Source organism: Aphidius gifuensis, linkage group LG2 (assembly GCF_014905175.1).
Source record: "Aphidius gifuensis isolate YNYX2018 linkage group LG2, ASM1490517v1, whole genome shotgun sequence".
Taxonomy (NCBI): domain Eukaryota; kingdom Metazoa; phylum Arthropoda; class Insecta; order Hymenoptera; family Braconidae; genus Aphidius; species Aphidius gifuensis.
In genome coordinates, this window is record NC_057789.1 from 2,686,074 (window position 1) to 2,711,769 (window position 25,696).

General features: G+C 21.8%; 3 protein-coding genes across 4 annotated transcripts; 1 reads left to right on the plus strand and 2 right to left on the minus strand.

Annotated features, from left to right (window-relative positions):
- Positions 1 to 254: 254 nt before the first annotated feature.
- On the minus strand, positions 255 to 17,111 carry LOC122848302 (putative inorganic phosphate cotransporter). Of its 2 annotated transcripts, none has more exons than XM_044146283.1 (8): positions 16,613 to 17,111; positions 3,168 to 3,355; positions 2,520 to 2,759; positions 2,103 to 2,190; positions 1,527 to 1,747; positions 1,301 to 1,450; positions 848 to 1,222; positions 255 to 773 (listed from the first exon to the last, which is right to left on the minus strand). In XM_044146283.1, the coding sequence occupies exons 1-8, from the start codon at positions 16,698 to 16,700 to the stop codon at positions 588 to 590; spliced, it is 1,536 nt and encodes a 511-aa protein (XP_044002218.1). In that variant the 5' UTR covers positions 16,701 to 17,111; the 3' UTR covers positions 255 to 587. The 2 variants fall into 2 exon arrangements, with proteins under 2 accessions (XP_044002218.1, XP_044002217.1); XM_044146282.1 differs by lacking the exon at positions 16,613 to 17,111 and adding an exon at positions 6,342 to 7,079.
- Positions 17,112 to 20,036: 2,925 nt separating this feature from the next.
- On the plus strand, positions 20,037 to 23,085 carry LOC122849368 (glutamate receptor ionotropic, kainate 2-like; the record flags this gene model as incomplete). The annotated part of the gene is made up of 9 exons (XM_044148061.1): positions 20,037 to 20,169; positions 20,226 to 20,392; positions 20,891 to 21,271; positions 21,457 to 21,572; positions 21,675 to 21,845; positions 21,913 to 22,160; positions 22,225 to 22,433; positions 22,504 to 22,772; positions 22,887 to 23,085. Coding segments are annotated over 9 exons (1,893 nt in total), but the record flags the coding sequence as incomplete, so codon positions are not given.
- On the minus strand, positions 21,677 to 24,257 carry LOC122848303 (dynactin subunit 5). The gene is made up of 5 exons (XM_044146284.1): positions 24,110 to 24,257; positions 23,836 to 24,023; positions 23,642 to 23,753; positions 23,373 to 23,566; positions 21,677 to 23,298 (listed from the first exon to the last, which is right to left on the minus strand). Exons 1-5 carry the CDS (start codon positions 24,155 to 24,157, stop codon positions 23,250 to 23,252), a joined length of 591 nt encoding a protein of 196 aa, XP_044002219.1. The 5' UTR covers positions 24,158 to 24,257; the 3' UTR covers positions 21,677 to 23,249.
- Between the last annotated feature and the right edge of the window lie 1,439 nt (positions 24,258 to 25,696).

Below are 25,696 nucleotides of genomic sequence, written 5' to 3' on the forward strand. Positions count from 1 at the left end.
TGTTTTTCATTTTTTTTTCTTTTAAATTTTAAACAACTTATTTTTGCTTTTGGCAAGAATCTCAACAGCTCGTCTTAAGGCAAAATATTAAATTATTTTAAAAAAGAAATTATATAATTATTTTTAAAATTGAAATTATTTTTAAAAAAATTTTTCTTTAAATATTTATCTTAATAATATTTTGTCATTTTTTTTTTTTTTATTTCAAATGAAAATTTTTTATTAGTATTTATCTCTTTTTCTCACTGACATCATTCGGCAATTAATTATTTATTTTCGCTCACGTCTTACATAAAAACCAGAAGAATAAAAAAAAATAAAAAAAAAAAAAAATTGATACGGATCAACAATAAAACAAATCTCCGTATTATTTCAATCAGCAAGACTCATTCATTTACGTTTTTTTTTTTTTTTCTGTACAATGATCTAAATAATCTGGAGGGAATGAATGTATTACAATGTTTATAACAAAAAAAAAAAAAAAATAGCAAAGAAAAAAATAAATAAATAACAAATCGCATTCAATCGCAAAATAGCCAAGTATATACTTTCGCATGAGCAAAGTGATACTGACATAACTAGATAGATCAATGTTGTGTTTCGCTAATTGTTTTCATAGCTTCAGTATTTTTTCTTTTTTTATTATCCTCATCTTTTTCAGGATTGTCCCATTCTTGTCTCTCACCAGATCCAAACAAATTGTAAAATGTTGCACATACAAAATATACACCAGCACATATCATGAATACTTTTCTCCATTTAACTTGTGATGGCTAAAAAATAAAATGTAAATTATAAATTTTAAATAACCAAAGAAAACAAATAAAAAGATTAAAAATTTAATTACCGCTCCATGAATAATAGTACCAGCTGTAAGTGGTGCTAATAGCCCAGCAAGATTACCAAGACAATTTGTAAATGACATTAAAATACCAGCAAATCTTGGTGATATATCAAGATGATTAACTTTAAAACCAGAATAAATACCACCATTTAAACCAACTCCAAGTGATAATACAAATACAGTTAATGCTGGATGACATCCAGTAAATGAAACAATAATAAGAGCAACAGCTGGTCCATATTGACCAATACTATTAACAATTTTTCTTGTTACTGTATGATTACATTTACCACTTGTTATCATCCAATCAGCAATATAAGATAATACTAATGACATTATCCACATGGTAACATATGGAAGTGCAGAAACAAGTCCATTCTATTTTAAATAAAAATAAATTTAAATAATCATTTAAAAAATTAATAAATATCAATTATTTATTTAATAATATATTACCGTTTTTATGTTAAAATGTAAAATTTGTTTCATAAATGTTGGTAACTCTGTCATAAGAGTTTCGTAACCATAATTTTGTCCCATATGTGCTATTAAAATTGCCCAAAATGGCAATGATGTTATGATTGATCCCCATGGTACTGGTGGTGACTAAAATAATTAAAAAAATTAATTTATAAAATATTTTAAACAATTATAAATTTAAAAAAATTAATATAAAACTTACTGATGAACCAGCTGTACCCCAAAGAGCACTGATAATTTTTTTTTTTTCATCTTCTGAAATTGATGGATGTTTTTCTGGATCTTCATATACCATCCATAAAAATACAACACACCAAATTGCTCCAACAATACCAAATACATAAAATATTGATGGCCAACCATAATCAGATCCTGACAATAAACCACTCAATGGCATTGAAACAACTGTTCCAAATTGTGCACCTATCATTGTTAAATAAAAAAAAAAAAAAAACAAAAAAAGAAATAAATTAATAATTGTTTTTTAAAGTTAAATAATAGATTTTTTTATATAATTCAACTTGAATTTTTATTTTTTATTTTTTCAGGAGTATAGACGAAAGTAAGTTCCATTGAATAAATCCAGTTCCAAAGTCCCATAGTTCTAGTATCCAATTGTCAAGGTCGTTGGTGATTGAATTGCCAAGATGATGCATGTGTGAGCGTATGTTTTATATTTGTTTTTATGTTTGTATATTTTTTGATTAGGATATGATGATTGTCAAAAGGATTGGATAGGATAATGTACATTTTTTTTTTTTTTAAATATTGTGCTTACCAGCATATACTGCAGCTCCCATCCTGCTCCTCTCATTTGGTGGTATCCACTTTGCCAGCAATGCGTGTGTGCATGGCACAATTGGACCCTGTAATAGGGATAATCCATTCCTAGGGCGAGGAAATATACCCGAACAATAAAAAAAAACGTTCATACTCGACTATAATTTTCATTCTAACTTTGTACTTGTTTTTTTCACAATAAAATTCAATTTTTTTTTATTTTTATTATCTATTTATTTTATAAATATAAAATGAATAAATAATTTAATTCTAATTTTGATAATAATTTTAATGGAAAATATATATTATATTATATGTATTGATAATCAGCTTGAATTTTTTTTTTAAAGTTTTACCTCCCTCTAAAGAATTTTTTTCTCTCTATTTCATGTATTCCAATTAATTGATTACTTACCTCACCAAGGCCTTGAATAAAACGAACAGTCATTAACCACCAGTATCCTGATTCAGCAGCATAAGGAACAAGAAGACCGAATAATGAATTTATCAACATTCCAATGCCAAGAAAATATTTTGATCCATAACGTTTTGCAAGTATTCCAAATGGTATTTGTGTTACAACATAGCCATAAAAAAATGAACTCAGAAGCCATCCTTGTTCTTTTGTATCCCATTTAAAAGATCCATTAGATTTCTGTAATTTAATTATTAAATTATTACTCCATATATTTTAGTTTAAATAAATAACAAAATTAATAAATTTTACATATTTTTTTTTTTTTCAATTCTTCAATTGAGTTATTAAATTTTTAAGTAAATAATTTAAAAAAAAAAAAGATAAAATAAAATATACAATGAATTTATTTTCAAGATCATATGTAATAAAATTTTAATGGCATTATTTAAGTCCCAACAATTATTATACAAAGTGAGTTATGTAACTTTGATGTATCATATTATAAATTGGTATATAAAACCAACATCCAATCAAAAAATTTGATTAGATAATTCAACTGAATCACAGCTTAATTTTTAATATTTGTCGTTGTTGTTGTTATTGTTTTTTAATTATTGATACTATTGATAAATCATATAAACTTACATCATCTTCAATAGGAACCTCTGCATTTTGATCAAGACATTCATTTGAGGAAGTATAATTTTCTCCATTAACTGCTTTTTGATCAACCATAGCAACAATTGCAACAGACATATTTGTTCTCATAATATATGCATTTGCCATACCCAAAAAAAGCATTAATATAACAAAGTGTCGTGATCCCAGCATCCCTGTAACAAAAAATAAATCCATTAATTATTTGTCCTATTTTACATTAACTATTTATTATCTGCTTTAAATTTAATTAAATAAATCATTTAGAAAATAAGAATTTTTTATATAAATTTATCTTTCAAGGAAATATTTATTTTTATTATTATTATTATTGCAATAAACACACACCTCAATGCAATGACTAATATTATTTTATCACTCAGAATATATGTGTCATTTTGTACTGAATTTTAAACTAATTTTAAAGCAATCATCGTTATGAAAATATTATCTTTATTTAGCATGACTAATATACTTAATATTTTGACATTTAAAAAAAAAAACAACAAATTTTATTTGAATGCACTCAATTGAGTTTTATGAAATTGAATTAAATTAAATTATTAAAATTGTTTTAAATTTTTATATTGACGTATTAAAAATTAGATTTAATTATAATTTTATTATTTTTTTTTAATAAAAATAATTGCATTTATAAATATTATATTGAAAAAAGAAATTAAATATTTTTCTTTAGTGTAAATATTATCCTAAAATAGATAAATAATATTTTATTAAAAAAATAATAATTTCGGTTGTTGAACTTTAGTCTTGTCATTGACGAGAAATTTTTTTTATTAAATCATTCTGCAGTTATTACGTAAAACAAACGTACTTTTAATTAGCATGACTTTTATTTTTACATTTAAAGCTATACATGTCATCATAGCAAAAAAAAAAAGAGAAGATAAATTTTTTAAATATAAAAAAAAAAAAACGTTCTTATTTTTGACGTCAAAACACAACAGGTGGTTTTTTTATTTAATTTTTTTTTGTTACGAGTAAAAATATTCTAGAAACAAGCTTATAATAAATTGTCCTTGAAAATAAAAAACCCAAGGTGATAAATAAAATAAAAAAGAGGAAAAAAAAAAAAGTATAATTGAAATTATTATTATCAAATTTTGACAATGTAATTTTAATATTTTTTTATTTTTATTATTGTATCACGACGTATTATTATTTTCAATGTCATACAATGGTCAAGTCTGGGATCTTGATTCATTTCATTTGATATTGCAAGATTACGATATAATGCGTGTGTATATCTCAAATGTCGTTGAGTGGGTTCAGTCATTCTGGCAGTAAATAAGCACGTGGCAATTTGACGCGCCAATATACAAAAAAATAAATAAATAACCACACAGTTGGATAAAAAATCAATTAATAAATAAAATAAACATATACTCGTATTGCATAATTAAATATAAAAATTATGGAAATAAAATTTTATAATGGCAAAATAAATAAGATAAAAATATGCAAAATGATGAGAAAATAGGTGTCGACATTGTACTCAACAATTTTAATCATATTGACGTCATTTTAATTTAATATGACCCTCATACTTAATCACAATTGCAATCTATTAAGTAATCATATCAAGCAATCAACCCAACGGACACATGAATCACTTTTTTTCAAGTGCAATAATACAATTTTTTCTTTTTTTAAATCCGTTTTTAAATACTCAATCAATTTTTTTTTTTACACTTAATTTTTCATTTAAAAAATTTATTTGTTATTTAATAATAAGTCAAAGTGTCTGGTGTTTTTTTTTTATAGTCACTTGTAATTAAGTGAAAAAAAAAAATATAATAATCTGACCTTATTTGAACTACACTTGATGACATGAGAAATGAAATAAAAAAAAAAAAATTTTTAAACGTAGCTTTCATTGATTTTTAATTGGCAGAATTAAAAGGAATTTTATTGGAAAAAAAATTACTGTGATATTTAAAAATTATAAAAGTATAATTAAATTTGTTTATAAATAAATTAAAAAAAATTATTTATATATTTTTATTATTTTAAAATGTTAAATTCAGTAGTCATGTAATTTTTTAATTTATTTTAATGAATCATAATTAATTGTGAATAAATAAAATGTAAATAAATTATTTTTTTATATTTGTAAATAATTTTTAAATGGGAATTATTTTTTTTTATTAGTTTGATAATTATTTAAATCATTGAACTGTCCTTCCCAAGTATTTATGAATGACGTGAAAATTAAAATATCTATGAATAGATATTTTTATTATTGGCTGTAATATTAGAAATATAATTTTAACAAGACACAATCAGAATTTACTTTATAGTGGTAAGTAACGCCTACGTTGTAACACATTATTTGTCTTTAAATAACTCGGTGACAACAAGCCTATATACAAAAATTTCCCATTAAATTCCACTAAATATATTTAATAATCATCCAATAAAAAACAATCAATTAAATTCTTAAATTAATATCTCATCAATGATAAATTTAATTCATCATCATTGTAATAAATTAAAAAAACAATTTAAAAAATAATATTTAAAAAGATCTAGAAGTTAAAATTTATTCTTTACATGATAACATGTATCAACTCTAAAATTTATTTATAAAAAAAAATAAATATATTTAGCAATGTTTAAATGCTAAATAACAAAAAAAGAAAAAAGAAAAAAAAAAAACCCTGTGTTTAAAGACCTTCGCGTTTGAAAATAGAACACTCAAAGTATCACGTGAACCATTTCACGTGACGAAATAATAAAAAAATATAAAAAATGATGTACAATATAAATTAAATAAATAATTTAATAAAATAAATAAATATTTATTTACATTATTGTTACCGAGTGAACTTTAGACTCAAGAATCATCACTAAGCCCATGCTGTTTTCGTTTGATTATTTAATATCTTTCATCAACAAAAAAAATAATGCCAATAATGACACTAACAAAATAAATAAACTCACTAATCAATAAACAATTTAATAATCCTCATATAAATTAATTCAATTATCAAACAAAAAAAAAAAAAACGACAAGCCTAATTGTCAAATTAAAAAACAAAACCTCCAAAATATATAAAAAAAAATAAATGATCGAAATATAAATACAAAAAAAAAATTATCAATGATTTTAATTGAAAAAATGGATCAAATAAAAGATACCTTTTTTTTTAGCTGGTCGTTTATCATTTTCATCGAGACCCGGCTGTTCCCAAACCAGCACGTGGCCATTCCTATCTCGATTCTCTCCATTGCTCATTTGCCTTGTTCCAGCAATCATCACTTATTAAATAATATAACCCGTAACACAAAAAATTTAATAATAAAAAAAAATATATAAATAAATAAACAAATTACTCCGTTAAATAATTATTTAAATAAAAAAAAAATAAACACTCAAAATAAATTAATAAAAAATAAACTGTCAACTCTTTTTTTTTTTTTTTTGGTGATGAGTGGTTAAGGATCAACAATGATCAACAAGATGAGATGGAAAAAATTTTTTTATATATATAAAATATCGAATGGCACGAGCGCAATAAAGATGCGCAAACACGAGCTTTGAAGTTTTAGATTATAATGACGCTAAATTAACAAAAAAAAAAAATAATAAAAAAAAATGGAAAATAAATTTTTAATTTGACTAATCCATGAGGGAAAAGAGACAAGTAAATTTGTCGTTTAGAAAAACTAAATCACACAGAATGTTAACTAAATAAATATATATTTATTTATATATTAATTTAGGTATATATAGGCTATGTTTATCAAAACGATAACGACAATTATATACACTGAGAATTTTTTGTACAACTACGGTCACGCAGCAACATGCTGCTCCGAAACGACAAAACTCATGCTTCTCGTTTTGCCGGCTTGTGTGCAGGTTTTTCTTTCATTGTAAAAAAAAAAAAATTATCCATGTATTTGTGATATATTTATATATGTATGTATAACATTTTTAACATATACCGAGACATTTGTTAGCAGGAGGGATTTAATTTTTAGTGTGTGTTTGTTTGTATGTGTGTAGCATTGAATTTAAGATGCGAATGCGTCGAGCTCTCGCACATCATGTTGCAAATGGATAATACATGAGGGGGGAAAAATTTATATTAACCAATCAGTGGTTTATCAGTTCGATATGAGTGACACCTTACCGCGAATATTTAAAGCTTTACCCGCGCTTTTTTTTTGAGTACTTGAAAAAATTAATTTATATTTTTTTTATAATTTTTATTTATTAAAAAATTTTTTGGTAATGATTTTGTTTTAAAATTTGATTGTTAATTATTATTATTTATGAAAAATAATTCATTTTAGTTAATTAGCTAATTTTGGAGGCTGATTATTAAATAGTAATTATTTTTTTATTTTATTTTGTTTATAAATCTTTTTTTTGATGCATTGAAAATGTTTTTTTTTTTTTGAAATTACTGAGAATAAATTTTTCGAGTTGTCCTTCACTCCTGGGGAACCAGGAAGCCACCAGGTTGTAATTTTGACATTGACATTTATATGACAACGAGACTAATGTCTAACAACGAAATTTAAATTTATTTATGAGAAATACACTTAAAAAATCAAATGGCTAGTTTGTTTTGTTATTTTTAATTGTTGGCTTTTACTTTTTACCAATATTAATCAGATCACAAGTACTATTGTTATTTTGCCTGACAAGTGACACCTATTTTTTTTTTTGGCATAATTGCAAAGTTGTTTTTCATTATCTGCATATCGTTAAAATGTAAATTAATCATGTTTAGTCTAGACGAAATTTGATAATGAATTATTGTTAATAAATATTAATGAATTGTCAATTTATTATCGTTGATAATAAAAATATTATTATTATTCTTTGTTTTATTATTTTTGTTAATTTTTTTTTTTTTTAAGTATAAGACAAATGTGATAAATAATGATGAGACAATGATTGAAATCTTATTTTTTTTTTTTTAAATATATCTCAGGCGGAAATAGATTATAGTTTAAAATGTTATCGACTTTTGTTATCAATTTTTTATTGATTTAAAAAATATCGAAAATAATGATAGTTTATTTCTTTTTTTTTTTGGGTATCTTATTTTACAGTAAGAATAATTTTATAATAAAAAAAAAAAATTCTTCTACGTGCATAATTTACTTCTAGAGTCAAAGAACTTCAAGTATTTTTATGATCCACTTGTAACATTGCATTCTTCAAGAAGCTTAAAATATATAAATTTAAAAAAAATTACTGCAAATAAATTAAACTAAATTTAGATTAATAAAAAAAGAATTATTTTTTATAAATATAAAATTATTCAAACAATTGATGGAATAGTTTTTTATATTTTTTTATCATTTAAGATACTTCGATTACGATAACATTGTGTCAATATAAAAAAACATGATAACATTTAGAAAAAAAAATAATAACAAAATAAATTTATTAGCTCATCATTTATTTACTATGTAAAGAAAAATATTTTTCTCTCAGCTGAAAATTGACGAGTCATCATTGCTTGAATTATTTTTCAAATAATTTATGTAATTATTGTTAAGATAAATTTGTTTAATTTTTTTTATAAAATGACATTGATACAAAGATGTTTTTTAAATTGATAAATAATATAAATAAATTACTGTTTTTTATTTTTTTCAATTTAATTATTTTATTGAAATTTTCTCATTGCAATTTTCCACTACAATGAAAATTATTATCTATTTATATCTGAGTCATCATTTTTATAGCTAGACGTAAAATGCGTCAGAGAAAAAAAAAAAAAAAAGGGTTGTGAATGAAAGCATCATATAGATTTCAAGGAAAATTACAAAGTTCAAAGTTTCATCGATGAGATTGATTGACATATGATAAAATGTCTTGTGATAATTTTTTTTTTTTTTTCGATTGAATCATTGCTATCAATACACTTTTTATTTATTGCCAAAAATTATTTACTGCGATGTTGTAAATATAAATTTACACATTTATCATATCAACTATTTCTAGTACTTTTTTTTTTAATGCCAAAAAATGTTTTGCACAATTTTAATGATCAACTCAATTAATTTCATTTTATTAATTATTTAATTTCAAATATTTTGTATTATTTTTACTGAAAATTACTAGAAAATATTTGAAATTTAAATTTAAACGTCTTTGGAAATGTCATAACATTTTTAATATAAAAAAAAAATTTCAATGTTTCTTAAATTGGATTTTAAAAATTGTGCCAAAATATATTTTTTTTTATTTTCCACGATTACGTTGCAAAGAAACAAAACTATCTTATTAAAAAAAATATAAAAAAATATATTTATATATATTTCTGTACATTGTTAAAAAAAATTTTTATAAATTCTATTTTAAAATAATTTCTAACGTAACAAAAAATATTATTTATAAAAATCATTGAGCGCTTTTTTTTTTACTTCTAAAAATACCAACGAAAAATAAAATAATTAAATAATAATTATTAATTATTAGTATCATATCTTTTTGAATATAAGTCAAGGTTATTATAAAATGATAATATTGCAATAAAAAAAGTAATTATCAATTTTTTTAATAACACATTGAGCAATGATATCGAGAAATTTAATTTCATTATTTTTTATTGCCTGATCAAAATTGAAATCAAGTATAAATTTACAACGTTAATAAATATTTTTTTTTTTTTTTAACAAATCACTGACGTTAGTAAATAATATAATAATAGAAATTTTATTTTTAAAAATTCATATAATCATATTTGAGTTAAAAAAAAAAATTGTTAAAAAAAAAAAAATCACTGTTCTATCGGCAGGAATAAAGCAATTTATCATCATAAGAAAACTCATTGTTAATTGTTGATAACAAAGTAATCTCTTGTTTCAACAATATTCAAAAAATATAAATAAATAAATAATAATTTTTCTTGTAATTAAATACCAAGCAAAATTATTTTTAAAAACAGATATTTATGCTGTTTCATTTCAATTAACAATTCTCGTTATTATTGTAAATTGAGAATAATATAAAGATACTCGAGACATGACACATGATGACACTCATACATAATTTATGAATGTTTAAAAATAAAAAAAAAGGTAATTACAATTTAAAAAAATTTATAAACTTAAAAAGTAAGTTAACACGATAAATCAAATGTCTACGAACATCGGAACATGCAGATGTGTCTCTTTACAAAATAGAAAAAGGATGTTGACAATTTTCTTATTATATACACTATTGCGTAATAGTGTAATCAAGAAACTGATACACTTATTGCAAGTGTAATTCATTCATTAGCTTTTGTAAATTTTAAATATTTTCACAGTTGAATTATTTTTTAACTTATCCAGAAATTTTTTTAGGTCATTTTTTAACGTTTACGAAATTTGATACAGGTGTTTGACCTCATTCTATAGTTTTATATTTCTTTCTGTATTTAAAAGAAATATTTAATTTAAAATTTAACAGTAATAAATAATAATAATAATAATAATAAATTATTGTCTATGTAATTTATATAATTTTGCTATGAAAAAAACGACATTGAACTTAATAAAATTGTAGAAATAAAAATTAATCTTTTTTTCTATTAATAACTTAATTTTTAATGCCTCGAGTAAAATATAACAAATATAAATTTTTTTTTTTTTTATATTATATTTTAAGGAAATTTATAAAAATTGACATAAATATTTGTTTATAAAAATAGATTTAAAAAAAAACAATAAACAACTGAATAAATAATGATAAAATTATTTTTTCAAACGTTATTATGTTAACAATTTTATAATATACAAAAAATTATATAAATATTTAAATAAAATTAATTTTTTTTTCTTTCAAGCTAAAATATTTTTTGACTTAAAATTATACAGTTTTAATGGATATTGAGTTAAATTTATTATTGTCTATAATCTATAGACAAATATTTATTTTATGTAAAATAAATATTCACAAATAAAAAATTCAGAGACTTTTTACTAATCGTTTTTAGGTATTAGTTAATAAAATATATTCTTTTAAAATATTTTTAAAATTCTTTTTTTTTTTTTTTTCACTGTATCATTAAAGTTGTCATAAAAAAAACCACACACACCTTTGAAATCATGACTCACAGGTATTTTTTATGTATTTTTTTTTTATCATATATTTATGAAGCGATCGTTTCAACATTTAAGCTCAACTAATAATGAGAAAAAAAATTTATTTTCAATTTGAATAAAAAAAAAATATAAAGCTAAAAAATTTTAGTGTATATTGACATTAAAAAAATATTGATAAGAAAAATATAATCGTCATCAAAAATACATTTGTATCGATGTGTTTGAAGAATTGTGAAGAAAAAAAAAACCAAAAGGCAATCAGTATCCTAAAATAATACACGAGATATCTTATCAATATGATTATGTGGTGAAACATAAATTTTTTGGAAGCCTAATCATAGATATTGTTGTTGAAAAATCGAAATTTAACTTTATGATAATATTTAAAAAAGAAACATAATATGAAAAATAAATATCTCATTGATTTTCTAAGAAAATACATATTATCACCGGAAATAATGCATTAAAGTTTTCAATATTTATGATAAATTAAAAATAAAGAAATACTTTGTTGGATCACTTGATACTTGGTGTCATCTCGACATACAATAAAATATTTTTTAATTTTTAAATTATCCAGACTAAGTAAATACTCGTAATAATTTTTACAAGTGCAATACGATAAATTTTTCATATTATTTATGATTTATTAACACTCTATGAATTTAAACATAAAAATGTCAACGTAAATTCATTACACAATTGCGAAAAAATATTTAAAAAAAAATTAAAAACACTTATTTTTTGAGATATGATGATTGAAAAAAAAAAAAAAAAAATGTATTGATTGAAAAATTTCAATATTATTATAAAACCGTATAAATTTTTTATTAAAATCTCGCATAAAATTGAAAATTAAACAACGAAATATTTTATAAATAAATTAAAGAATTATTAATATTTTATTTTTGTAATATTAATTTTGAATCGACTCAGTTTTTTTTTTTTATGAATGATCTTGAAATAATTATGACTCTGAGTCAAATTTAAATTATTATAATTTCAAATATATTATATTTTTATTTAAACATTATCATAATTTAATGTAAAATTAATTTTGAAAAATTTATACAAATATAATTGTTGGTATATAATTTAAAAATAATCAGGTTAATATGTTAAAAATAGACCTTGTTTTTTATTTTTCCTTTTATAAATGGTTTTTATTGTGGATGATATCAACAGGTGTTTGATATTACTTAATAAATTCCACTTATAAAATCGGTGTTTTTTATTTTTGCATCAACAAGCTGATATCAGTGTTGACAATTTTAATAATACGTCTTATAAATATCAGGTATCTTTCCAAGCGGGAATCGTTTTTCTTTTTTAATTTATTTTTTTGTTATTGTATTTTTAAGAAAATTAAATTTCTAATTTTAGAAATGTGGTTTTTTTTTATTGAGCATTTAATAATAAACAATGGAAAATATATTTTATAATTAATTTTGTAAATAATTTACAAAATTTATTTTGAAAACTATTTATTTTTTATTTTTATAAATTGGAGGTTTTGTGAATGAAAAATGTTTGAAGAATTTAATTTTTTTTCTCTCATTAATACGTGATTTAATATACAATTACTATTAGAAATTTATTTTTTGATTAAAACTCTGTTTAATGTTTTTTTATCTTTCATTATTTCATGTTTATTAAATTCCGTAAATTGCGGCTAAAATAACATAGTAAATCATCGTATTTCATCAAGTAACAATTGTAAATTAAAAAAAGAAAAAAAAAAGCCATTTAAAATTTTTTTTTCAGAATTATATATAATTTTGAATGAATTAAAATTTTGAAATAATTTGTCAACTTGATTTACCGTATATTTTAACAATTTTAAAACCAAGTTTGCATAATAAATGAGAAATAATAAATAACTAAAAAATTTTCGACACTAAAACGTGCAGATACATTTTTTTTTTCTTCTCGAATTTAAATTTATTCATATTATATTCAAGTAAAAAAAAAAATTATTATTATCGACATAATGTACAGGTGTGTTGAGTATAAAATTTTTACTCAAAATTACTGCATGAAAAATATTTAAAAAAAAAAATGTAAATTGTTGCGCGCCTCAAACAATCGTAAAACTTCCGGTGATGAAGAATTTTAATAGTCACATAAGGAATGCACTAAATATGCGTAATTTCATTTCCTATATTCGAGGCCAATTGTGTATCTTGATATTCAAAACAATATAAAAAAAAAAATAATTCCACATTCCAATGGTGTATGAAAAATGTTAATCAGCAAAAAAATAAAAAAAAATAAATGATATACAAAATTTTATGATTTATTTATCCATCACCAAGTTAGAAAGTCCCTCAAAATTCAAAACCGAAATTTAAAAAAAAACCACGAAATTTAAATGAAGGACAAATTCCAATAGACACTTGTAAAAAGAATAAAATTAAAAAAAAAATAACTAAACCCTGTACTAACCATCGAAATTATTTATAAATTTTTCCATGTTGCTTTCTTTTACAAATAAAAAAAAAAATGAATATAAATCAAAAAACCTTGACCATCAAATGTGTTTAAACTGTTGACAGTGATATAAAAACATGTATACTCGTGGTGAATATTAAATTATTCCCAAGATGACTTTCTGAATATAAATTAATGTAAATAAATAGTAAAGAGACGAATGAACTTGTTCAATAAAATTTTTTCTTTCGATAAATTCATTTATTTGCCCTATGAAAATTAATAACAAACAATTTTTTAAATCGAAATTTAAATAAATCTATAAGAAAAGAAAATGTATTCTTTATTTTATTTGTTTAATAACAATATGTTAAATCAAATTATAATTGAATAAATGTATAAATAAAAAAAAAGGAATTGAATAAATAAAAAATTAAATGAATAAATGTATAAATAAATATAAAATACGACTAAATATATATTATTTGTTTGTCATAGTCATTTAACTAATTGTCCGGAAATGATCTATTCAGTCTGTGACACTAATACCAAACATAATCATTGAGGTTGGACAAGGTGATGGGTCCATTCATGGTCTGGTGCATATTTCACTAGCATTATCATGACATTTTAATATCAAACTGAGTGAAAATAATCAAATAATTTAAACAATATATATTTAAATTCAAAAAAAATATATATAATTATCAAAAAAAAAATTATCAAACGTCTTAAAAAACAATTTAACAAATTAATCAAAATTTTTTTTTCAATTAAAATTGAATTATCTTAATATTTTGCAAATTTAAAAATTTTATATTTACATTTTTTGATTAATCATCAAAAAAGGCTTTAATTAATATTCGTAAAAATTTATTTTTAAATAATTAATAAGATTTTTATCAATAATTTTATAACCTATTATTTATTAGAATTTTTTTTCATCTCATAAATTATTAACAGAATAATGTCAATTAAAAATTAATGTTAAACACTGGCACGTGCTAAAAATGATGATAATAATATACAAAGAATTTTAATTCTAAATCAAGATATATATAATTAAAAAAAAAAAAGATAGAAAGTATATGAGTATTGCCTAATCATGTGAGATACAATACAAGCATAATTAAGATTCAATATTAAAAAATAACGATAAGATATTAAACGGAAATTAAAATTTTTTTTTTATCATCATCATCATTCACGTGTCCTAATAATAAATGTACTTTGGATTAAATAGATTCAATACGATTATTATATTAATAATAAGCTTGAACGAAAAATAAAAATATAGATAAATTTCTAATTTTTTTATTTCTCTACCAATGCAAATAAAATTATCGAAAGTATAATTAAATTTTCAATTAAAATATTTCATTATTTTGGATCAATTAATTTTCATGTAAATATACTCATTGACCTTGAATTTAAATAATGTTTCTATTTATTTATTTCAAGGTTTACTTTAGTAATTAACTATGCATATTTAGTTTTTTTTTTTAATTATAATATTCAATAGTTATTGCATTAATAAACATCAATAAGTATTCAAAATTTTAATTATTATTTTTGATGAAATTAATGATTCATTTAGCTTTTACAAGTTGGATTAATTTTTTTATTTAATAATTATTATTAAATAAACATGAGTATAATATTCACGTGATTTATTTGTGCTTGGAAATTTTTTAATTGCTCTAGTTTTAAATGGATCATTAAAGATTGTGTATAAAATCTTATTATCAACTGAAAAACATCATTGAACTTATGAGTAAACTTTTATTTTCTTTTGTCTATAGATAACAAAAAAAAAAAATAATAATAATTCATGTCTGGCTTTGAGTGTGATTGAATGAGTCATTTTTTTTTTTTTTTTTTTTTGAAAAAATAATCACACTTGTTTTGAATATTAAACATTACAATTACACAATTTTTGTATATTTTTTTTTTGATAGATTTAAATGGAAGACCAAAAAATAAATAAAGCTTTTTTTTATTTGTCACTGGATATTGTCATGAGACATTGTGAAGGTTGTTGTACCAGGTGAATTAAAATTGCACGATTAAATAAAATTGCCTTGGTTTGTTAAAAAAAAAAAAAAAAATCCCTCATTAATTTTAATTCTACATTAACGTTTCTGAAAATTTGACAATAATTTAATAATTCCACGTTTTTTATACCCATTATTCATGATTAAATGACGGATAAATATATTAAATTTTTTAAGTAAAATAAATTAACAGTTATAATATCTCTCAACGATTATTAATATTCAATTTTTTATTTATGATTATTTTATAAATAATTTTTTGATTGTTTAGTAATGAGTGTGAAACTGATAAAAATTGTATTAAATTTTCACGTGGTGTTATCGTGTTAAATAAACTCATATGAGAAGGAAAAAATTAAAAAAAAATTAATTGTTTATTAAATAAACATGACTAAAAGTATGTTAAAGAAAAATAATTAAAGCTATTTAAAAAAAACCACCATGTAATAGTGACTAAGAAAAAAATACAAAGATTCAAATTTTACAAAAAAAAAAAGAAAAACTTTCTCTTGCAACAATGACTAAAATGACTTTTTAATCTCAACAATTAGATATCAAATTACATCCAGCATAAATGTATTATAAAATTAAAAAAAAATTAAAAAGTATCATGTCCTATATTGTTTTTTTGTTTCTTCATTAAACATTGATAACCCATAAATAACTATTTTCTACTTTGTAACATTTCTAAATGAAAAATAAATAATAAAAAAAATAACAATCATCACACCAAGATGTCTTTGACATCAAGTAAAAAAAAACAAAGGCTTCATAAAAGTATGTCACACGTTTTTTTTTCTCCTCAACAAAATGATTTTCTATAATATCATCAATAATATGAAAAAAGATAAAAATAATTTATTTACTTACATCGTGATTCAACTTCAACTTCTGTTGAAACTGGAGCTAGTACTTTGTTGTTTTTTTTGAACATTGATATGCCATTTTCAGCACCCATGATGTAAAAAGTATAATTTATAATAAATGAGTAAAAATAATATCACAGCCGGTATTTTCCACGTTGTAACACGATGAAAGTCACAAACACTCTAACCGGAAAATGTGCTGGGCCACGTTTGACTGTTAAACAACTACAATCTCATTGCGTGGTCATTCAGCCACTGGCAACAACCAAGGCTAGTACGACACTTTAAGGTGACCGCCAACACCTCACGCATACAAAATCATTTGTTCCCCACTTCCTATATCATTTTGTTATACATATATATATATAAAATTTAATATTATATGTATTTATCAGATTTATTATTGCTCGCTCTTATTTATTCAGTATAATATCTATTTCTTTTCTTTATTCATCTACCTGTGGCTACCTCAAGTCTCAACGAACAAACGGGCCTTCCACTTTGTCATCCAATCCTATATACGATTTCACTGCCTTTCAACAGCCAATGACTTTTCTTATCTATCGTGATATAGTCAAGAAAATAATTAACAATATATATTAATCATAAACTGTATTTTAAGAAAGCGATGATTTTTTTTATTTCAAATTTAACAAATAAAAAAAAAAAAAACTTGAAATTATTTTTAAATTTTTTAAAATTAATTTTCCACTTTTAATCAATGATTTCTTTTTTTTTTTGTCAGGTACTTTCTATGTCACACACAAATGATTGTTTTAATTAATTTAACTGATATATGTATTTTTTTTTTTTTTTTTGAAGAGTAATTTTTATTGTTTGTCACGTGATTATACAAATGATAATTCACGTGACGTATTTTGTAGATTGTTATCTTGCTTTTTTAAAAAGAAAATATTAAATAAAAAATAAAAAAATTAACGTCAAATCACTGTGAATTATTAAAAATAATAAAAACAATATTTTTATTTTGAACTTATCATAATGATTTTGATAATGTGTAATTTTTAGAATTAAATTTTTTTATTTTTTTATAAAAATTTTCAGTCGTTAATATTAATTTATATATTCTTGGAAAAAAAAAATTAATATCGTTATAAATAAAGCAGCATTAAACTTCAAACTCAAACGACTTTTTGAGCTTTATATTAATCACAAAAAAAAAAAAAAAAATTGAACTGTTCAAACACAGAGTTATCGATTGTGATAACCGATACGAAGATAACACCAACATTCCAAGAATTAAGATTTTTTTTTATTATTTAAAATTATGAATCAATTCAAAATAATATATTTCTAAAAAAATATTCACATTAGTAATGAGCTATTAAAATTCTAAATATAATATAAATTTAAAAATTATAAATTACAGCTTAAAGTGTGAAAAAAAATTTTTTTTTTAAATCAAGTTTTTTTTTTATTTCATTTTTTTTTTGTATAAATTAATTTATTACGTAAATTTGAATATTATTAAAGGCTTTAGCTGTATAGTAATAATTATAAAATACTTAAATAATTATCATGAATTGATACACAACAAAATTTATATCTTGAATTAAAAAAAAAAAAAAAAAATGTAATGGGCTTGCATCAAGTGAACCCCTATTTAAGCATTGTGCTGGTAATTGAATATAAAAGAAGACACATAGTCATAGAGTGCATAAAGAATTTTTTTTTTTTTATATACATAAATTTTGATTTATTTTTTTTTCCTTTGTAATATTTGACATTACATTTATGTGACCTCGTATAAAATACTGCACTACTTCCTGTTATTTTTTGAGTTAAATTTTTCTATGTAAAAATATATATTATTTATAATTATTAATTACAATGAAATTAATAATCTGATGAAGCTGTTATGAACAATAAGAAAATACATAGATTGTTCAATAAAATTACATGAGATTAGAGCTATATTTTTTTTTATATGAATAGATCAACAAAACAGGTATTATAATTTTTGTAATCAGACCACTCCTCAGTTGCTCAGATAAATGATAAAGATTTTTATTGAATCCCCCACTAGGAGATATAAAGTCATGCATCAATCATTGTTTGTTCACGCAATTTACAATTTATGCACAATCATTTTTTAAATAATTATAAAAATCTAAACTATTTTTTATAATGATTTTTAATTCATGCTCTCGTAGTCTCATTTAATAATTGTATTAAAAATTAATTGTTTCGGAATTTTGATTAGTTGATAAATTAATTTTATTATCTGTTTATATCAGAAATTTTATTCTCAAGATTATCACAAATTTTTGTATTGTTTTATACATTTTTTCTTTTGTTATAAATGTTATTTAAAAATATCAATTTGAGGGCATCTTTTATAATTTACCTTGAATTTTTTTTTTTCACTTGTCATGTAATGATAAATAATGGGCAAAAAAAAAAATGCTTGATGATAATATGATCTATTAATAATGAAATGATTAAATTGCATTTTATTGGAGTTAATAAAAATTAAGTATTTACAAAAAAATTAAATAAATGTTTGATTTTTGATATGATGTTAAAAATTTTATTCAAAGTGATAATCATGAGATAATAAATGAGATAAAAATATTGTAATTTATTATTATTTAAAAAACAAATGTAAACATCAATAATATTGCTATTAAAATTCTCATAAAAATAATAAATAATTAAACAAAAAAAAAAAGGATAAAAGTGTGAAGAAATTTATTTCTAAAATCATGTTTTTTAAATAATTTTTTGCAGCTGTATTTTTTTTTCTGTATAAATTTATTTATTATTTAAGCTTGAATAATATTACGAGCTTTAGAAAAAAAATTATTTAAATTCAACATCACAAGTTTAAAATGAATTTGAAAAAAAAAAAAAATTACATATTGATATTATGAAAAAACACAGGTTTTATCAGTCGATTGAAAAACTGTATATTTTAATTTAATTTTCTGTGAAAAACAGCAGATGGACAACCAATATTTCCTCCTGCAAATTTCAGGTATTTTTTTTTTTTCTATTGACATACAAAAGAGCCTGTCATTATCGAAATTATTGGCTATTATTTCTATCCATGTCGTGTTTACAGAAGCACTCTAAAAATTACATATAACTATTTTTTTTTGTTTTATTTTTATTATTTTTTAGTTTGAATATTTCTTATACAGTCAGTTCCTCAAGACCTCGACTTGACAGTATCAAAGTTTTGCCTAAGAACAAGTTTAATACATCATTGAATTAATTAAGGTCGACTTTATTAAAATATTTCTAGGGAAACTTGTTTCTTTTTTTTAACTGTACACGTATTTTAATAGTGAAACTTGACGAAACAAAGTGATAAATTTAATAATCTTAATTTTATTTAGAAACTTTTTTATCTAAAAATTATTATCAATATGTATTTGATTTTTATAATTTTATTAAATATATTTATTGTTGGATTATCAAGTGTAATTGATGATACAACTGGTAAATTTATTAAAAGTTTAACATCATCAATTCATTCATCTGCCAGTATTACTGCATTTTTCTGCATAAAAACAGGTGTTGTTATTATTAATAATAATTACTAAAATTTAAATACAAAAAACAAGCTAAATATATGTAAATTTTACTCGTAGATAAAGCTGTTGAAGTGACAAAAATATTTTCACAATATAGTTTAATAGCTGACATTCATACATCATTTGATAATTATAATTTCGATAATGTAAATTTACAAATTGCTCATCAACACTATTATGTCATTGACTTTGATTGTAATGATGCTGTTAGTATAATTAAATTGGTATGTATATATTATATAAATAATATAAATATTAATAAACAAATGTCATGTTTTTATCATATTTATATGCTTGTCGTTTGTCGATCTCATAAAATTAATGAGCTTGACAGTAAAAATAATACAAGGTCAACACCTCAAGGTATCCAAGACGCAGCAATGTATCAATAATTTATTCCAAACATGCATTAACAAGTTAAATTCCATTACCTTTATTTAAATTAAATGGAATAAAACCAGAATAACATGATATTAATTTTTTTCACTTTTTTTTCCTTGCTATTTAATTTTCTCAAATATATTTTTATCATTAAAAATGATCATTAACAATATTTTAAGTATGTTATTTTTTTGTTCGAAATAATTGTTTCATAATAATGACAAAAACAATTACCAGTAAATTAAAAAATTATGAGAAAAAAAATTGTGTACAATATGTGAATTGTTAAAATACCACCACACGTGTAATTGGTATTTAAAAAAAAAAAATGAACATAATATTTACAAAATTATTTAAAATTACAGGCAAATATGAAACGGATGTTTGTTGCACCTTTTAAATGGCTTATTATAAATGATCAAAATATGAGCATTACCAATGACATTGAAGATGATTATTACGAAAAAAATAAATCAAGTTTATTTAGTGTTTTTAAAAATATAAATATTTATCCAGATAGTGAAGTATTTATTGGACAACGTGAAATTATAAATAATACATTTAAATTATTATCATTGTATCGTCCTAGTTTTAATCATGATTTAATCATTGAAAATCGAGGCAGCTGGAATTATAGAAATGGTCTTGTATTAACTAATCATGATTCATCATCAAGAAGACGTCGTGATCTTAAAAAAACACCTCTCAAATCTTGCCTTGTGGTAAAAATATTATTTCTTTGTTGCTGCTAAAATATAAATATTTATTTTTATTATTAAAAATTAAATCAACAATAACAAATGTAGATTAAAATCAATATTCGATTAGATATATATTTATTTTTAAAAAATAATTTTAAATATTTTTTGTTTTAAATTTAACAATATGATGATTTTTTTTTTTCAAGATGACAAATCCAGATACACTTAATCATTTGACTGATTATAAGAATAAACTTGTTGACGCTGTTACAAAAGCAAATTATCCATGGATTATTCATCTTGTTAATCGTATTAATGCAACGTAAGTCATGCTTGTTTACAAAACCTAAATGTATAAAATTAAATAAATAAAAATTGTAAATAAAAAATATATAATTAATTATTAATAATAATTTTTTTAAAGTGTTAATTTTACTGTACGTGATACTTGGGGTTATAAAGATAAAAATGGATCATGGAATGGAATGATTGGATTACTTGATAGTGGAGAAATTGATATTGGTGGTACTGGAACATTTCTTATACCTGAACGTATTGGTGTTGTTGACTATGTACAATTATATACACCAACAGGGTAAGTATCAAATTAATATCAATTTATCATAAATTCGAAATAGTAATTAATTTGATTTAATATCAAGATCGAAATTTTTATTTCGACGACCACCATTGTCTTATGTCAGCAATTTATTTACACTTCCATTCAGTCGTTCTGTTTGGCTGGCTATTGTTATTTTTTTATTTCTCGTTTGTTGTTTATTATTTATAACAATGAAATGGGAATTTAATTTATCAATTAAAAATAATAACCCAATGAGTTATTATAAAACAATTAAACCAACAATAAGTGATAATTTTTTGGTTATTCTTGGAGCTGTTTCACAACAAGGTAAATATAATTTTATTTTATACAAAAACAAATTAAATAATAAAAATTGATAAATATATTTAAGGTTTTTCTTATGAAGCAACAATTATATCAACACGAATTATAATATTTATGGTATTATTGGCGACACTCAGTTTGTATGCTGCTTATACAGCAAATATTGTTGCACTTTTACAATCAACAACTGATTCAATAAAAACTCTGACTGATCTTATGAATAGTCCATTGAAAATTGGTATTTATGACATTGTCTACAGTCGTTATATTTTATCGGTTAGTTGATATAATATATTTATCAAATTAATTTAATAAACAATAATGTATTATGAGTATTTTTTTAAAGACAATTGAAGAACCAGTTAGAAAAGAATTTTATGAAAAAATGGTAAAAGGTAATGAGCATGTATGGATGTCCTTGACTGAAGGTATACAAAAATTACGACAGGGTTTATTTGCATTTCACGTTGAAGTTGGTGCCGGTTATCAATTGATACAAGAAACATTTGAAGAAGATGAAAAATGTGGAATTAATGAAATTGATATATTTAATTTATTAAATCCATTATTAGTTATAAAACGTCAATCTCCATATCGTGAATTAATAAGAGTTGGGTTTGTATTTAAAAATAACAATTTTATATATTTCATATCAACTTGTCAATTGATTAACAAGAAAATGATAAATTTATGATTAATAATAGCTGTAATAAATATATGATTTATTAGAGCAATGTGGATACATGAAACTGGTCTTCAAAAACGTGATATACGAAGACTTTATACTGAAAAACCAACATGCGTAGGAGGAACAAGTTTTGTTAGTGTTGGAATAACCGAGTGTTATGCAGCAATTTCAACTCTTTTTTATGGAGCTGCATTGACATTTATAATTTTTATCATTGAAATTATTTGGAAAAAATGGTAAAATATATTAATAAAATCAATTTACAATTTACTTGATGATAAAGAATGAATTGAATGTTATAAACATTATTTAGGTTTGATAAAAGTGAAATTAATGTTGAAGAAAATGACATGAATAATATTGAAATAGATGAAGAAAATATATCACAACTTGACGTAGATTATTTAGAATAAATTGTCATTTGCAATTTGTAAATTTCGACTAGCTGAAACACTAAAAAAAATATTACTATTAATAATAGAAATTTTTGAGATAGATAAATAATATAAATTTATTAAAAATCTTACTTTGTTGCTGGTATAAAATGTTGATAGTAATTTTTTGTAAAATCAACCATAAGATCAAGTGTACACTCTGGTAAATCTTCAGTTGGACTTGCTGGATTACCAGAAAATCTAGTGAATGATGGAACAATTGTTTCAGGTGGTACAACTGCACCATCTTCAATGTAGCAACAATCTTTTAAAATACATCTTCTGCCCTGATTTAAAAAATACAATAAGTATAAATTAATTTGCTTAATTAATTTGTTAAATTAATTATATAATTTTCTTACAATTATTGCATTTTTTCCAATGTATACATATGAACCAACAACTGCTGCATTAACAACAGCTCTTTCACCAACAAAAACATGATCACCCATTTGTAAAGGAAAAAAAGCAACGCTAAAATTGCAAATTAAAAATAAAATATTAATACAATGATAATAAAAACAGATGTATTATGTAAAATAAATTATTAATTTACCCTTTACTAAATTTTTTGAATGGTGGTCGAATGACAACATTCTTACTGATAATACAATAACGACCAGTTCTGACATTAGCTAAATCACCTCTTATTATTGCATCTGATTGAACAATAACTTTTCCATGTAAAACAATATTTTGTGATCCACATAAAACTGTTTGTCTGCTTACTTTGTTACCCGATGCCTTGATATAAACATTTAGATTTTTTTAGAGGTTATATTTATGTGTCAATAATAAATTTTATGATATAAATAATATAATTACTTTACCGTCTCTACGTATTCTGCTTTGTTGTAATAAATATCCTGAGGTTCCATTATTTATTGCAAATATATTATAAAAATATTTAAGGAATGAAGGCTCTTTTTTTTTTGTTTATGAATTTGTTATTTTTTTTAAACAGCTGTCACTTGAACAGTCTCTCTCTCTCTCTTTTCTCTGTCTTTATTATAGTGACATTATCAACAGCTGATAAAAATAAATAAAGATAATTGATTCAAAAATAATACGATCGTAATAATTACTCAGTTTTTTATGTAAACAATTAAATGAAATGTCAAACAATTATTTTTCGTATTATTATTAAATAAAAAAAATAAAATAACAAAAATATTTTTAAACTAAATATTTAATTTAATTGAACTTGTTTTATTAATGATAAATTTCGAAATAAATTTTAAGAAATCAGTCTGTTTATGAAATTTATAAAATAATCATGTCAATTTTTTTTTTAATTGTTTAAATAGTTGACAAGCATGTTGAACAAACTCAAATCATTTTTTTGGGCAGTAAGAGCTTTTACTAATAAACCCTATGCAGTTATCAATTACAATAAAACTACAAAAATTATAAAAATAATTTACACAATTATAATAAGTGTAATAATTATATCTTTCAAAGGAATTCATATGTACTTTTATTATAAAAACCACGATTTTGACTTTAACACTAAAGAAGCACTAAATATTCTTGATGATTCTGATTTAATTTGTTTTATCGTTGATATAATTATTTGCCTGGACTGGAATAACGAATTGAAATTAGCTCTTGATTATATTAGAACATATGATCATGTTGCAAAATTTCCAACAAAAACTTATCATTCAGAATTGAATTATTACAGAGCTGCAATAATTATCGTATCATTATTTCGAATTGCCATTGTATATATGACTTCTTCATTATTTCAATCAATTGTTTACTGCTTATACTTTGGTTTGTACTTGCAAGTATTTGATTTTTGTGGATTAGTACTGGGTCTTTATCAACGATTTGATCATTTGAACCAACTCATTTTATCAAAAGGTAATTTTATTTTATATTTAATTATGAATTTATGATACATATAACGTAATTATTATCTTGCAGATGTGATAGAGATGAAAATTAGAGCAATCAATCAACCATGGAATTTTGGACTTCAAGATATATGGTGGCTCCATTGGAATTTATCAAAAGCAAGTGAAAAAATCAATCAAATTTGGAGCATTCAGCTACTTCTTTGGCTTGCAACATTTTTTTTTGGTATGCTATTTGAGACATACAGGCTTCTTTCTTGTAATTATTCTTATCATCATAAACAACGTGATGCAGCTGTTGTCATTGTGTGCTTTATCAATATTCTCATGATAATTGTTTCCTGTCATTTAACCAGTAACCAAGTACGTTAACATTTTTAAAACATCTATTAATCTCAATTACACATCATTTAATAATTTTTATCTCAAAATAATTGTACAATTTTTGTTCTATTAATAATCTTCTCATGAATAATATTTTTTTTTAAGGCAAACAAAGTTGTTAAAAAAGTATTATCTCCAGTTTCAGTAATACAAAATGAAATTAATTATCAACAG